This window comes from Aulostomus chinensis, chromosome 19 (genome assembly GCF_037954235.1).
Source record: "Aulostomus chinensis isolate RoL2024-O1b breed Wild chromosome 19, RoL_Achi_v1.0, whole genome shotgun sequence".
NCBI lineage: Eukaryota > Metazoa > Chordata > Actinopteri > Syngnathiformes > Aulostomidae > Aulostomus > Aulostomus chinensis.
Window position 1 is genome coordinate 6608260 of NC_141338.1, and position 15531 is coordinate 6623790.

General features: G+C 40.6%; 1 protein-coding gene across 4 annotated transcripts in view; it reads left to right on the plus strand.

Annotated features, from left to right (window-relative positions):
• LOC147243831 (uncharacterized) overlaps window positions 1-9436 on the plus strand; it is a 42340-nt gene extending 32904 nt beyond the window's left edge. For all 4 annotated transcript variants that reach the window (XM_086186992.1, XM_086186993.1, XM_086186991.1 and 1 more), the window contains one exon: window positions 7178-9436. In XM_086186992.1, coding sequence (XP_086043118.1) covers window positions 7178-7370 — 193 coding nt within the window. In that variant the 3' untranslated portion in view covers window positions 7371-9436. The remainder of the gene's footprint in view (window positions 1-7177) is intronic.
• Window positions 9437-15531: the final 6095 nt, after the last annotated feature.

A 15531-nucleotide genomic window follows, 5' to 3' on the forward strand; every position in this document is an offset into this window, starting at 1 on the left:
TTTTCCAAAATGGTAGAAAATACCTGAGAATAAGCAATGCAAATGTGGGGATTTCTGTCGTTTCATGAGTCCTTGTCAATTAGTTCCAGTAGGTTCCTATGATTGTCAGGATGTATGTCAGCTTTGGTGTGGTTTAAACATTTCTACAGATCTAAGTTCAGGTAGGGACAGAAAACACCTTCATTAAAGGAAATTCAAAATATGTACATGTAGCATTGATGGTTTAAAACCGGATCATTATGTGTGTAACTCATAGAATCAAGAGCCAAGAGTAAGATGTTCTGGATTTACAGATGTTTTTATTCTTTTTTATTTTATTTGAACCCAAACCATAATTTTGACTGTACTTTAAGTACAGTGCTTCAACAACGATATCTTAGAATATGTCATTTTCCACTGTGAAGAAAAGGGGAGTCCGATGTTTTGCTTGAGGTTTCCATGACAGGGACTTAACATCCAAGTCTAATGTTTCCCTTGAGGCTTTTATCAAGTTTGAACTCATTACATTCTGTATCCCTTCAACCTAGTTACCAGCAGCAGACAACTGTTTTCAAAAAAGAAAAAGGAAAAGCTTTAATCGTATGTGTAATATGTTCCCAGCATCAAACAGCAAGCGAACCAAGTTATTGATTAGCTAGTGGAGCGCTCGGGGCCCAAAGATCCAGACATTTCCCTCAGAAAATTGCAGAAAACAAAACAAATCTACAAAGGAGAATTAAAACTTTTGTCTTCGCCAGATGGCCAGAAACAAATAATGATACTGTTGCTCCATAACTACCATTTCAGTGAATGTGTATGTAGAAATTGAGGAACCTTGGTCAGGGGTCTACACCGTCCTTTATTGTTCCTCTGTGACAAAGCATTTACTAATCAGGTTGTCGAATGCTCCTGACAGATGCAGTGAACAAATAGCAGCATACACACACACGCGCGCACACACATACACACACAAACACACACACTACACTCTCAAAGGACACAAGTGATTAGTGTGAATTCAGAGTGAGCAGCTTTTTTCCCTGCAGAGCAGATCACGGATGCCCGGGAATGCCAGCCTTGCTTTTAGCTGCCAATTCCGCGTATGTAAACTTGTCTACACACTTTGTACAGCATCTTTTCCTGGTACAATCAGCAGCTCTGTCGAGTAAACAAAGCACTGAGACCACAATAGCGGGTCAAGTCGTAAACTGGTACATGCTGTCGCAAGAGGGATTGTAAACTCCAGCTTTTATTTCCTCTTCCTCCTTCCTCAGTGATCAGTTAACCTCACTTGTATGAGAGGCGATATGATGCAGGGTATTTTCTCTGCTCTTTCACCTTCCACCTTCCTCATCTGCTCCCTCTGATAAACAACATTTTGTGTTATTTATTCATGGAGAAGAAGTAGAAACCCAAGAAAAACAATGAAAGCCCCGTGGAAAGTGCCAGAGGTTACTAATAAGTTCTACACGGGTAATTTCTGGGAGAAACAATGTAAATATTGGGTATTCGTTACTATGCAATGGTAAAAGACACCAGAAGAGATGGAAAAAGAGTTGATGGTAGCATCAGTTACCCAAGGTTATGCTGTTTTATATAATCCACTACAGGTTTGTTTAGTTTGAACAGGTGCCAAGACTTTCTGCAATCAGTCGTGAAGCCAAATAAATCGGCCTTGAAAGGCCTGAACAGTTTCACTAATGGTATGTTTTTGTGTCTCGTGGCATACATGACGTTGCGGTGTAACAAGATCTGACTGCTGGTGATGTACATTTGTGCTTTTAGCATCCTATGATTAGCATGAATTATATCGCGGAGCTGACTCCTGCCGTGGATTGCATAAATCATACGATGATGTATCCGGAATTAGTCATGTTTCGAGTGTCAGCGTCTTTCTTTCCCTGCTCAGTCACACAGTCCCCTCCGAGCAAACCGCGCCGTTCTCAGCTTGTTGCAGACATCAGTTTCAGTCGGCTGTTGTCTGAGTCTTCTGTCTTGTCAAGTAAAGCCTTCTGTTTCTTCAGTATTTCTACAGACTTCTTTGAGTTTGATGGGAGGATGTTTGAATACGCTAGATTTTATGGATGTCTGTGTTTTTTTCCAAATAAAGATCTCCATGAGATGAATCAGTCAGTGAAATGAGATGAATCAGTCAGTGAAATAAGACGCCTCGCCCAGCTGCCAATTAGGGATCTGACCTCAAAACTGGATTTTGACGTATTAAATCTTACATCTTGATTATCTCATCATCTTTTGTTTTGGAGCGCTCACCCTAATGATACTAATCTAATCTTATTATCTTGAAATTTTGGACATTGTTTGAGAAAACTTGCTTCCCTACAACGATTGGATGCATTTCAATGACATTTTACTCACCAGTTCATGGTTCCCAGAAGATGCATCTTTATTGATCTCAACTGATTTCTCAGCTTTGCTGGCTTTTTCTGGCATCGTCATGAGGTTGATACCTGAGGTTCTTTCCATTCTGTTCAATACAGAGCGATGCTCCTCAAAAGCATAAGAACTTTGGAGATTCTTTGAGTTATGGTCTATTATTATCATCTGGTCAAATTTGTCTAGAATGCTCTGTTTGAAAAAGATTCACAAATCAAAAAGAGAGCAGTGATAAACAGCAATATTAGCATGCTAAACACTAAAACTACAGTATATACAGATATACTTGCAAAAAAATTCAAATTTTTTTGCAGCCAGTTCTCCTCAGATGAATGAGCAGATAAACTGTAAATTAGGCTGGCAAAAACACCTTATACTCATGTTTGAGTGACAGATGCCACCTAGTGGTTGTAGTAAATATGCCCACATGAAAGTAGAAAGTCGCATGATGCCAATAATAGGGAGAAAAATTGAATAGCGTTTGAGGGAAGAGATTGGTTGATTGAAGAGACTCTTGTTTGAGGCTACTAGTGAAATACAAGAAAGTTTTGATTGAGCCCCTCAAGGTGATTTGAGATTTTGGGCTTTATAAATAAAATTGGATTAAATGATTGTTCTGCAACTGTTTGTATGGAAATTTAATTGTATTTTGTCGCCGCTTTGATTTGTGATGGGAAGTGGATGCTGCATTGAGAGCCAGCTGTTGATTTTTGTGTCACCCTGAGTGTGGGCTTCCTGTTTCCACCAAAACAATGTTCATTTTAACTCAAACCATAATCTTTTCACAATCCCAACCAGGTGTTCTAGTTCCCCAACCTAACCACGCAAAATGTGTTGTATCAGAGGGATGCAACAAACAACTCATTTAGCTGCATGGTTTTGGAGGATTTTTGTTCTGAGAATCATTACATGTGGACATTTGCACTGCTGCACCTGAATGCAGCCTTTGTTTGTTTGAAAGCCGTAATTTCTTGTTTGTAGAATGATTACACACTTCACTCCCCCCAGATCAGTTCTAGCTGAATTTTTATGGGGGTAGCACAGAAGTCGGTTTAAGTCTAGATTCCATTTCGGGACCCTGACAGCTGGTGGGACCCTCTCAGAATAATAGGAGCTTGTAATACCTCAGGGAACAGCCTGTTCTCTTGATAGGATGGTGGATGTGTGATTGTAAGGGTGCTGTGTGTGTGTGTGTGTGTGTGTGTGTGTGTGTGTGTGTGTGTGTGTGTGTGTGTGTGTGTGTGTGTGTGTGTGTGTGTGTGTGTGGACAACACGCACACTTATCTGTTGCATTGGATGTTGGCATACGTGCATCGGTGGGTGTGAACATCGATTCCCTACAGAGATCAACTGCACATGTAATTCCCACTGACATAAAATGTTCTCTTTTTTTAAGGATATTGAGCCTATAGGGGAGAAAAATTGCAAATATATTTCCAGTTGATTGCATTTGCGCTGCTATATTTCTACCCAGAGTCTCTTCTCCAATTTTCAGCAAAAGCAGAGTGACGGAGGAATGATGATCTCCTGCTGGTGGTGTTGTATGAATGTTTTATAGATGGGAGGATGAAAAAAGAGATGAAGCCCTGCTCAACCTCTATGCTTACTTTATTTTAAATGTAATACTGTGATAAATATAGTTTCCAGCTTGTCAGGTGGGTTTCCCAGATCCAATATGACTGCATTTCATTTACACAGTATGTGAGCATGTTGATCTCTGTAGACCTCCCAGCACGCCTGGCTCATCTGCCAGCAGTGAAAACATTGTTATCGTCAGAAATATGACAATTACAACCGATACTGTAGATAATATTTCTAATGTTACTTGACAGTTGAGTAACCTTGAATTCCAGGCAAATCATGCAGTAACTTCAAACGTGGCGATTCAATCCCTTCTAGGAGATGTGCTCACTGTTGGGCAAGGTCGTTCTCTCCCAAACTGAATGATTAAAAAGAGTTTTATACAGTAAATCTCTGAGGATGGAATGACATGCACAAAGTGAGGTCGTACAGGGGGAGTGGATGATATACTGACACAGTTTTTATAGAATAACTTTTTCAGCAGTCCTGTAGTTGACATTAAAGTCACTTCCGTCCTCTGAAGCCAAATTTATTACAATAAAGAAAATTAGGTCCAATATCCATGGGTGCAAAAAAAGAACCACCGCAGTTATTATGTCTTAAATGGACATACAAATCTTTTTTTTCTGATTTTCTTTACAAAATCAAGTAGCACATTAATAACAACCATGAGAACAATGAATAGAACAGTGTAGGTTATGAATCCGCAGATTTTGTTCACATCAAATATTTAGATCAACACGAGATGTCTCATAGTCCCAAAGTTTGCTCAATGTCCTGCTCATTAGGCCCGCACCATTTTTGTTTCTGTTGCAGTTCTTGTTTTTAAGTTTAGTTTACGTTTAGTCTTTAACTCATTCAAGGTAAGCACAATGAAACAGCAGAAAAATTAAAAAACCATAACATCAAAGTCTGCAAGTACATCGTTCTAAATAATGATGTGCAAAAAGCCACGTGAGTAAAATTTGTGAAGCGTTTTTGAGTTAAGGGGCAGTTTAAAGCAAAACTTCACCAGAAAAGTATTTTTGCCGCGAATAGGTGTCTTAAGCTCACAAAAGTATTTTTTTTCCCCCAAAGTTTCTTTGTGATTCCAGAATGCAGAAAGGGCCAGCCACGTATATTTAGCTTGAAGCTAAACCATTAAGCATTAACAACAGCAACAAAACAACAACAAAAATTAGTTTACAAACTCTTAATCCACTTGTTCTTCATTCAGATGTACTAAAATACTCTGATTTTAGCTACAAACTAACTATAACCCTTGCAGCTTTGCTGTCTTAGCCTATAGTAACATAAACTTCAATCTAAGCACATGTAACTGTTGGTCTCTGCTTTCTGGAGTAACAAAGATGTGACGGGGGGGTACTTTGAGAGTTCAACACACCTATTTGTAAGTGCTTGAAAGGCATATACATGTTTTGGGTGAAGTATTGTTTCAATTTCTCACCCGTCTATATGGTTTTCTTTTTCTAGAATAACACTACAAATTTACGCTGCTCCTCTCCCTTTCAGAGACACCATTTACTGAGATGATTTGCACCTCAACTACCGTGTGGGTCATTCTGTAGTATAGCCTGCCTCACGTCTAAAACTCATTTAATTTGTCCACAGGCAGGGCATGCGGAGGGTTGCAGCCTATACAAATGACAAAGGCAAATGGGCTTCGTCAGTAGCAGCTTCTCCACCTTTACGATACTCAAAGTGCTTTACAGTGTTGCCTCATTCACGCTCATGGCTGCGGCCGCTATGTAAGGTGCCAACAAGCTCATCAGGAGCAAGTAAGGGTTCAGTGTCCTGTTCAAGGACTTTGCCGTGGTCTCTTGGGAGGACATGGAGAATCGAACCACTCTACCTCCTGAGCCGTGGAGAGGAGAAGTGAGCAGAGGAGAGAGGAGCAGCGGTGGGATATATGTTGGGTTCCCAACCCTCTGCCTGCCAGAGTTCCTGGGCTGAGTGTGCAGATAATTAAGGCTGAGGGTGGACAGCTCCCTGCAGCGTCAATGTGCCTCGGTCACGCAGAGCTGTGGACCGGGGCTATTCATTTTTACAAAGAGGGAACATAGCAGATGAGAGGCAAGAGTCACTGGGGAGCTCTATAGGGAGCTGAGCTGTATGGTGGCGAAAAGGGAGGCAGTAAACATGTAGCCATGGAGTCCTTTATACGCTCTCTTCATATCAGGGCAGTAGACTCCACCACTTTCTTGCCTACTCATTTTACACAGCTTTGGAGGTGTGTTTCAAGCTGTGGAGCAGTCCCAGCTGCCTCAAAAAGGTTCAGTTCAAGTGGCTGTTTTCTCCACCTGCTGTAAATATTGCGGAGGGAAGAAATCCTCTCCACTGCTTTTTGTACCCACTCACTTTTTACTGTTTACTCATCTGTACCCGGTGCCCGCACAGTGCTCCTGTCTGGAGTTTGATGTTTCATTTGTTTTTCTGTGCATTTGAATACCAGTGGGCATCCAGAGTGAAGTGGATGAGTGACTGAGGGAGTGGGTGTTTTGAAGCCAGATGGAAATGAATGTGAGAGTCCTCATTGTTCTTGCATGAAAACTCCAGGCCCTGTTGCTGCCGAGCTCCGTCGTCCTCCCTTCTTCCTCTGCAGCACTTCTCTCTCTTCGTATCCTCAACCAAGGGAGTCCTCTTTATTTCCAGCATCTGTGCTGTGATGATGAGAAACACAGGCTAACTAGGCCACTGCATAATAAGCAAGAATACCAGCAAAGTAAAATAAAGAGGGAAGAGAACCAGATCACGAGGGGAAAGCAATAATATGTATCTGCTGACAAAAGTAATTCAGAAAGCAAATATTGTCCTTTCTTTACTGCAGATGCATCCATTTATTATTGCTTACCTTTACCTATAGTCTCTGCAGAGGCGCATCAGAGTTCACATCTCATTTCGGCAGTGAAACCCCTCGGCTACACTCTCATGTGACTGACGATGCACCTTGCTTACTCTATCCGGTGTATCAACTGCAGTCCTCTTATCCCTCCTGGCGCTGCAATATTTTTGTGACACTCAGCATTTTATCTCTTGATTCACTTTGTCAACAGCTTCATTATTGTTCACCAGGCAGATTCACGAGTCTTCCCTGCTTCTCTTCGCCGCTTTTCATAGCTTTCTTGCGACTTACGCTGTACAGAGAATCCTACTGTACATATCTGTGATGCTTAAATGCATCGTGACTCATTATTTTCCCTGCTTTGTCTCTGTCCCTCCCCAGTGTAGAGCACGACTTCCGTCTGCAGGAAGGGCAGGTGGTACGCACATGGAAGGTAGGCGATCCTCCTGAGGGCTCGCCCCAGACCTCCAGTCCCCAACCCTCCACACCACACCAACAAGACTCCCCTCAACTGGTGCGTCCCCCTGCCACCACCACCAAGAAGAACAGGAAGAAATGCTTCTGGTTTCTCTGAGTTCAAGAGGATCAGGGAAAAGACATTTTGATACTGTAATGCACTGCATACCCTTCTCAAAACATACAAAAGATTACCTTTGGATATTTGATTTAAAAGCGAGAGTGGGATGACCTGGAGAATTAAAATGCAAACATAAAACTGTGGGCAGAGAGAGAGCTGTACAACATTTATGATTTTCACTCCTGCTGTTCAGAGTTGATAAGGATTGTTTGACAGTTGTTAAAGCTCCCAAATGCCTCTTCAACACTTACAGGCAGAGGTGGCAAAGGTATACGTTCTTTATCTACGTAAAAGTACCAAAACTTCTATGAGAAATAAAGTAACAGAACTCAAAATATTCATGAACATAAACCGCGCTTCAGGTCTGAAACAGCCTTAAACGGAGCGGTTTAGATGTCGATGGTGTCAGATATGCACTGATGGTTATTGTTGGATCCATTTTTGGTTTAAATCAGTCTAGATGGAACATAATTGTGCAATAATAATAATATTAATAATAATAATGTTGCCAATTCTGCTCAAATGCTTTAAAACTCAAGTCTTAACCCAGTTAGTGATGGTTACTTTCCACAGCATCTTGAGTGTCTCTACTATTGTAAATGATGTCATCAGACAGTAAGAATGTTTGAGTTTCTTAAACTTTCTTGGTGTATTCCTTGGTAGACCTTCACAAACATTTATGGTGTTCTGGGAACATTCAGGGAATATTTTAGGAGAATGTATATAGGACGTTTCCTGCCGGGGTCCTGCAGAAAAGGTTGGTGGCAACATTCTGGGAAGGTGATGCAAGGATCTAAATAAAATGATTGATTAATTCCCTAAATGTTCCTGTAAAGTCACTATAGGTTCTGCAAACATTCTTGGAACATAGAAGGGATAGCCTATATATGTTCCCTAATCAAATCCATTAATACCTAGAACATACAGAATGTTCTGCCTCTGCAAAATAACATCCCCTACTCTTTAAAGAACAGTGGAAACAAGGAGATGTCCTTGGCACCTTAGAACATACTCAGAACATATTGGGAATCTTCAAGTCTTGCTGGGGAACTTTTCCCTCTCAAAAAGCCCTACAGGGAAATTTTTCGTAATAACTATAGAAAATGGGGAACGTTTTGTTTTCATCCTAAAAGTCCTAATGTCCTAAAAAGAACTTTGAACTGCAGGACTGTCACACCCATAGAGGAAACTTACAGAACATCTCAAAGGTTCAGGATGTTCTGCACCTTTACAGAACCTTTAGAAAACATTATGCAAGTTCCCAGAAATGTCCCTGCCGTTGGACAAATAAAGGATTATTTATTATATCTTAATGTTCCCTCCTATGTGGGAAGTCTATTTTTAAAATGTAAGGAGAAGAAGGTATAGATATTTGTGCAAAAATGAAGGGAGTCAACATACAAAGTTTTCAGAAAAATAAATGCAAAAAGTATTTGTTCCTTCCCACCTCTGCTTCGAGGTTTGATCCGGGCGCGGGAAGGTAAATGTGCTGAGGTCAAACGGAGGCAGAAGTTCATCGTAAGAAAGCAGTTATGAGATATAAAGAGAATATATATAGTAAAATATATATCAGGTCAAAATGGGGCAATGAGGCAATACAGCGGGATGGAGCTGACGGTTTATCTGAGATGATTAAAATTTATAGAAAAAGACATGAAGCTACAGAGATAAATGATTCATCTTCATTAATGGACTAATGAGGGTCAGAACACCAGCTTTTATATTCATTTGAAGAAATTATTAATGACCTGTATTTAAAAAGAAAAACTTTTAATATTGTAATTGTTTCGGGGGAGTGTGTGTGTGTGGGGGGGGGGGGACTGCACACATCCAGAAGCCTAAACAGCACACATACGTACACACACACACACACACACACACACACACACGCACACACGTACACACTCACATACAAACAAACAAATGAACTGACATATTACACAAATGGCATATTTAAACAGAGGACATGAGTGAGTTGAGTTCTGTACATTTCAGAGCTGTTCTGCTTGGATGCTACAGTATATTTCAGATATGGATTACTGCTCTATAAAAGTATTTTACCACAGGTGATTGGTATGTGTCGTCATTTTGGGGTTGTAGCAAAAACTGTTTAAATTATTGTTGTAGATGGAGTTCTTATAATCAGTGAATTAATTCATGTCAAAATACTCCATTAGTGGAAGTATTAAAAATCCTTTCAAGGAGAAAGGCATCACTCTACCTCATGACTTACACAGACTAGTTTGTTACTCTCTTCTAAGGACTCAGATGTCTGAGATAAACCTGCACTGGATTCTGACATCAGCAAATACCAAAAGACATCATACTGTATGTGTCTTATTTTAACCTAAACTCTGGACTTTCCATCAACGATTTTCTTACATCTAAACCTAACTGGTCCTTAATTATATGGGGCATTCATGAGCAGCTGAAAAGTGGGAAAGTTCCTCCCTCTGAGAACAAACTTGAGTGCCTGTCAATCTCTGAAAATCCAACTGTGAATGTTGTTAGTTTCTGATGTAATTGTGGTCAAAGATGTGAAATGTACTTGCTCCAAGCCTGAGTAATTCTCATTTTTAATTTCGGTCATACATGAAAGCCTTAGGAGTTCAATTTGCCTTTGTTGCGAAGCTAGTCTCTGTGTGGATAACGCCATGTTAGCCTTCTAACCAGCTGAATAACATTACCTACAGTAACTGCAAGTAACTGACAGAAATCATTGATTGATGCGGATGATGAGGTTGTTGGTTACCTTTCTTGATTGTGACAGAAGAATTAGAGCACACGTTGTCTGACTGTTTTTATTATTGAACATTGTTTAATGGTATATTGACTTTCTTTAAGGCAGCCGTGTTTCTTCTCCTACAAAACAGTATTTAAAATTTCAAATTTTGTTGGTAAATTACCTCAGAACTATCAGCTGACAGATAAATGTAACAGAGTACAACATTCCACAGAATTTTACATCACAACACTTGCTCACACAACTGGCAATTATAAACATACATTTGATGATTGTCAATCTCTGGAAACACAAAACATTTTGTGTCACAACCCAAATACCAGTCGCCAGACCTCAATCGGCGACTCAGACAGCCAACTTTCCAGGACACTCCAGGGCAAGTCTCAAGAAATTAAGCCTCAGCTGTTTGATGGCTGTGAGAAGCCCCAAATATTACTACTTAGTAATTCATGACACACATGGGCTGCTTCTGTGAGGCTCTGAGCTGGTATGAGACCCCGGCCTAATTTATTACAAACTTCATAAAGTGTTAGCTTTCAGTTTGTTTGCCTGCTTGTTTGCATTTGTGTAACTAACGTTGGTTTGCCTCAAACAAAGCAGCTAGAACCAGACTCTGTTTTGTTGTTGTTGGGAGGTTATTGAAGGGGAAAAGACATTTCAGGCATCCTTGTCAGGCTAAAGTGCACAGTCCCTTATGATCTGGACTTTTTATTGCTGGGCTCTCAAAACAGAAGTACACAACCATGCATGTACACACATGAGGGTACAAACACACACCAACCTAATGTTCACTGACTGTGTCCTGCTGCGCTGCACGAAGGTGTAGAAGGTTTTCTGGCGCTCAGCTTCAAATTAAGCCACACATTATCGACAAACAACCGCATCGCACAATCACAATTCCACTTCACACACACAATTGCACAGATAACATATTGTTCTCAGACCAACACAATGCATTATCTCCCCCGCAGTTGTTCCTCTCTCCTTTACAACCAGGCGTATATTCCCTCCTAGTGGCTCTGTGTGTGCCACGCACTGGAGAGGAGTGTAGAGTTGTCAGTCATTAATCTGCGACAGTGCAGCCTGTAATCCTGATGACAGAGCGGAGTGGGCTTACAGAGTGCAGAGAGGATCTTAGCCCAGCCTGGAGTGGCGAACAAAGGAGCCAGAGAGGACTGGTTTTGAATCCATAAAGAGAAAGGGTGTGTGTGTATGTGTGTGCACTTGTACAATTGGATTTTGGAGTGAGGTAGGTAACTATTTTGTCAGCAATGCTGCAGTGCTATTCAAGAATACTGGCACATGCAAAAGTAGGAGCAGAAACCATACATGCAGAACAGTATTTACCCCATTGAAAAATCAGGTAAATGGGTCCAGTCTGGTCATTAAGGCCTGCATTTTGAAGGATTCTTCAAAGAAACATCAAGGGTCAAAGTTGGCTCACGCAATTCAGAGCAACATCAGTTGACTAAAAAAGAAGGAGAAAAAAATAACCATGTCTCGAGGCATCAACAAGCACGCATAATGGGCATGTGAACACTACAACAGCATGCTGAGAGGAGGCAGCACGGCTAATACTGCATGAATCATTGAGTTTAGGCTGCTTTAGAGATATTACGTTTCAGTTTACCACGTTGCAGATGAGGTCATTTCACAGTCATTCAGACTAAGAAGTCAGAGGCTGGAGACATAACCTGTCTGCCAGTCCAGCAGAAAAGTAATTTTATTTGAAGGCAATAAATGATGCAACATAAAATGTGTCTCCTCTTGATGACTTAATAATGACACAGATAAACAAGCCCCAAAGTTGCAATGATACTTGAAAGAAATCTCTTTTTCTTTGAACTGAGATAGGAGACTCATTAGTGACCAAATAAAAGAAAAATATGGATTGAATGTGGACCGGGGGATTAAAATATAAACCCACACATGTGCACACACTCATACAGATTGAAACAATGCCTGGGTCCATGTTCTGACTCTAGATTTCAGATGAACACACACACATTCTCTCTCTCTCTCTCTCTCTCTCTCTCTCTCTCTCTCTCTCTCTCTCTCTCTCTCTCTCTCATAATGTGTGTGTCACTGAGCCATGTTCAATAATGAATTAAAAAATACCCATTTCAAGACGACCTGCCAAGTTTCTCAGGCATCTGTGGTAGCTGCATATTGATTTAATAAAATATGAGCTAAATTCTCCCTTGACAGTCGCTGGGCTGAGAGGAACACTGTAGACTTGCTACGCCAAATGAAGTGTGTGACATGCATGTGGCAGGCTGCGTGGACAAAAAAAAAAAAAAAATATCCAATGTGCTGAATTTGGTGATACGTTGCAGAGGTATTGATTTGTGTTTTGCCTTCACAGTAAACTTCAGGGTAAGCAAGAAATATTCCAGGCTAGAGCTCAGAGTGGGACAGATGTTGGAACCAAATGTACATAATTGGTGCTTCAGAGGAACATCAATGCAGCAGCGTTGACACTGTGCTCATTTCTTTACTTGTGCATCTGTTTAGGCCTCAGATGCACTTGTTTATTAGTCACCGAAACTTAAGATCCTTTGTGATCCTCTGAGCAGCTTGTGGGAAAACCAACACATACTCATATGACACAATAAGTCTCAGGTATAATAAGGGAGGAGCTGCGAGTGGTCAGGCATCTGCTCTACAAACGCAGGGAGTAAAACAGGAAATGGAAAGCCTAAAGGGTCATAATTTATCTCATTTTACCAGTGTTTGAAGCACCGTTTTAATCACCACCGGGTGTTTGATAAGCACCACCAGGCAGCCTAACAGATAGGGCCGTAAATACAAGTGGTGAAAACGACCTATATTTATGTGTAAGTGACAGATGTGGTCGTAGCAATTATGACCACACAAAAGTAGGAAATTAATCAGTCAATCAAACTTTATTTAGAAACAAATCAAGTCAGAAACCTCAGGGAAAGCCATGGAGGAGGGATCATTCTCCCAGCATCAGCAGGTGTGCAATAGATGAAGCAAGTGCAGAGCGGCAGAATCACTGAACGTACAAAAACTGACATTATGTGATTACAAAAACAATTGGAGCCGGGTGAAATCACATGTCAGCGATAAAAATTGAGAAACGTCCATATAAGGAGATGGAGGGAGCGGTAGATAGATAGTGGCCACTGCAGAGCTGGTGACTCATGTAGGAGGCTACTGAGTGAAAGCTGTTGTGATGGTCACTTCTGTTGAATGCGCTTCTATAAATGTACTGGTGGGACATTTGGATAGAGTGCAGCCACTAACAGGGAGGCTCTTGATCTGGCATTGCCAGTGGTGAGAGTTCCCTTTCTGTTTGATTTTGATGCTTCTGCAAGAACAACAGACATCCTGCCGCTGGCTGTGACTACAGCATGTGGTTAATTATAACACTTTTGAATGTAAATTTTCAGTATCAAGATAGCTTTGAACCTGTGTTGTCAGATTGTTATTAACAGAGCTCGCCTGCAGGAGCCAAAGGGGGAGTTTGTTTGATTTTTGGAGGCGTGGAGGAGGAAAAATGACATTGTTGTTGACATCAAGATATGTTGTTCCATCAATGTAGTTATAATTTAAATTTGAACAGGATTTAAATTGAGGGAACAAGACATATCGTGTCTTTCGAGAAACTAAAATGGAAACCAAGTTATATCTAGTGGCCTTGATATGACTAAATTAAGGGAGCAAATAATTATGCTTGGCCTCAAAATAGAAATTATCATTATGTCCAAAATATTCAAAAATTAAAGATACATTTCTCCTGGTTTTCCTCCATGATTTCAGGTGTACCATGATAAGTTGCTGATGATAGCAGGCATAACATAGACTTATAAAACACCACATGAAGGCAGAATCTTGGTCGTACTGTATATGGAGAACTTTCATCGCCTCACCCTAACATGTCATGGAGCACATCACACGGTGCCAGACAATAAAAATGTCCAAAACAGCAAAACATTTTGAACAAAGAATGAACAAGGGCTCATGCCTGTGCTGCCTGCAGGCCAGTCACCATGCTCAGACACACACTTGACAATTATTTCCAGGGGAATGTGTCACTGGTTTGAGAGGAGTTTTCTCCACATCAAAGACTCTCTCTGAAGACATGTTAGATAACTTCAAAGTCCTATGACTGCTTCGCCGAGAGGTGGTACTTCTGCTTCTTTTGTTTTCTTCAACTAGTTTGTTTTCAACGCCACTGTGGAGTAGATGATAGAGTTTGAGTGCATATTGCATCATCAACCTGTCCTTCGTCATTTACAATTCATTGACGCAGGGAACATTGAACATGAAGTCTGGTATCCTAGCAAGGAACATGAACAAACTGGCATGCATGGGTCCTTCATGATTAAAAGCAGCCTTACTGTCATTGATGCTCCTCTGATTACCATCTGCACTTGCACTTATTAAAAAGATGAATAATTGTTCCTCACGGCACTTTACCTTCCTCTCATCTGTGGTTCATGTGCAAGTCTTTGAACATGCTTGTGGTTTCCACTGGCATGTTTTCTGGAACACTAATGAGTTCAGATCTGGTCAACCAGGAAAAACAAAGATTACAGTCACCTAACTACATACATACTAGGGTTCTGCAATAAAAGAAATACAACAATAACATTTGTTTTCACAATACTGTGTTGATATTCCAGTCCCCAGTCGTGATAATATATTACGTTACACATGTGATTTGGCCCATGTATGTTACAGCAGCTATATCTATTATATTTGTGTACACAACATGATAAATCTTGTTCTGATAAACTGAAAAGGGAACTTAGAATAAAACAGGTCAGACTCCATTCCCCCCTTGAATTCTCAATATAATGGGATGTACATGTTTTTGACTACCCAAGAGGTACACAGCATGTTGTATTTTCAGCTCGACTTTGAAATTTTCTGTAAATTATATAAAGCATCAGAATGTGTTTGATATCATATCACAATATTTCATGGTAAAATCGTATCACAACCCATTTTTTGGTGATTTGTAGAGTATCATGATTTTTGGGGGGGGGGTCTGTCCCCCGCCCTAAAACGTACCAAAACCTTCTGAAGGTTTTATAGACATTCAAGGTATGAAAAGCAGAGGTTACTACCAAAACATTTTTAACAAATTGTCAGCATGCAGGTCCACTTGTTAGATATATGCAGGGTTGAATTGGAAAATGGTGACATCTGGCACTTCAGAGCGCCAATCACAATTAAAAAAGAAACTGACAGTTGGCTGGGTTGTTTACTTGAGCTGCCAGACCACTGTCGATCAAATCTGATCAAACCACTCTCCCAAAGTCATGAAAATGCAGATTAGTTGAGTTTTTGAATGTTAAATTCTTAAAAATGTGATACTCTTTGGGAAATATGCTTTATATACAGTTTCTGTTCTCTCTCTCTCTCTCTCTCTCTCTCTCTCTC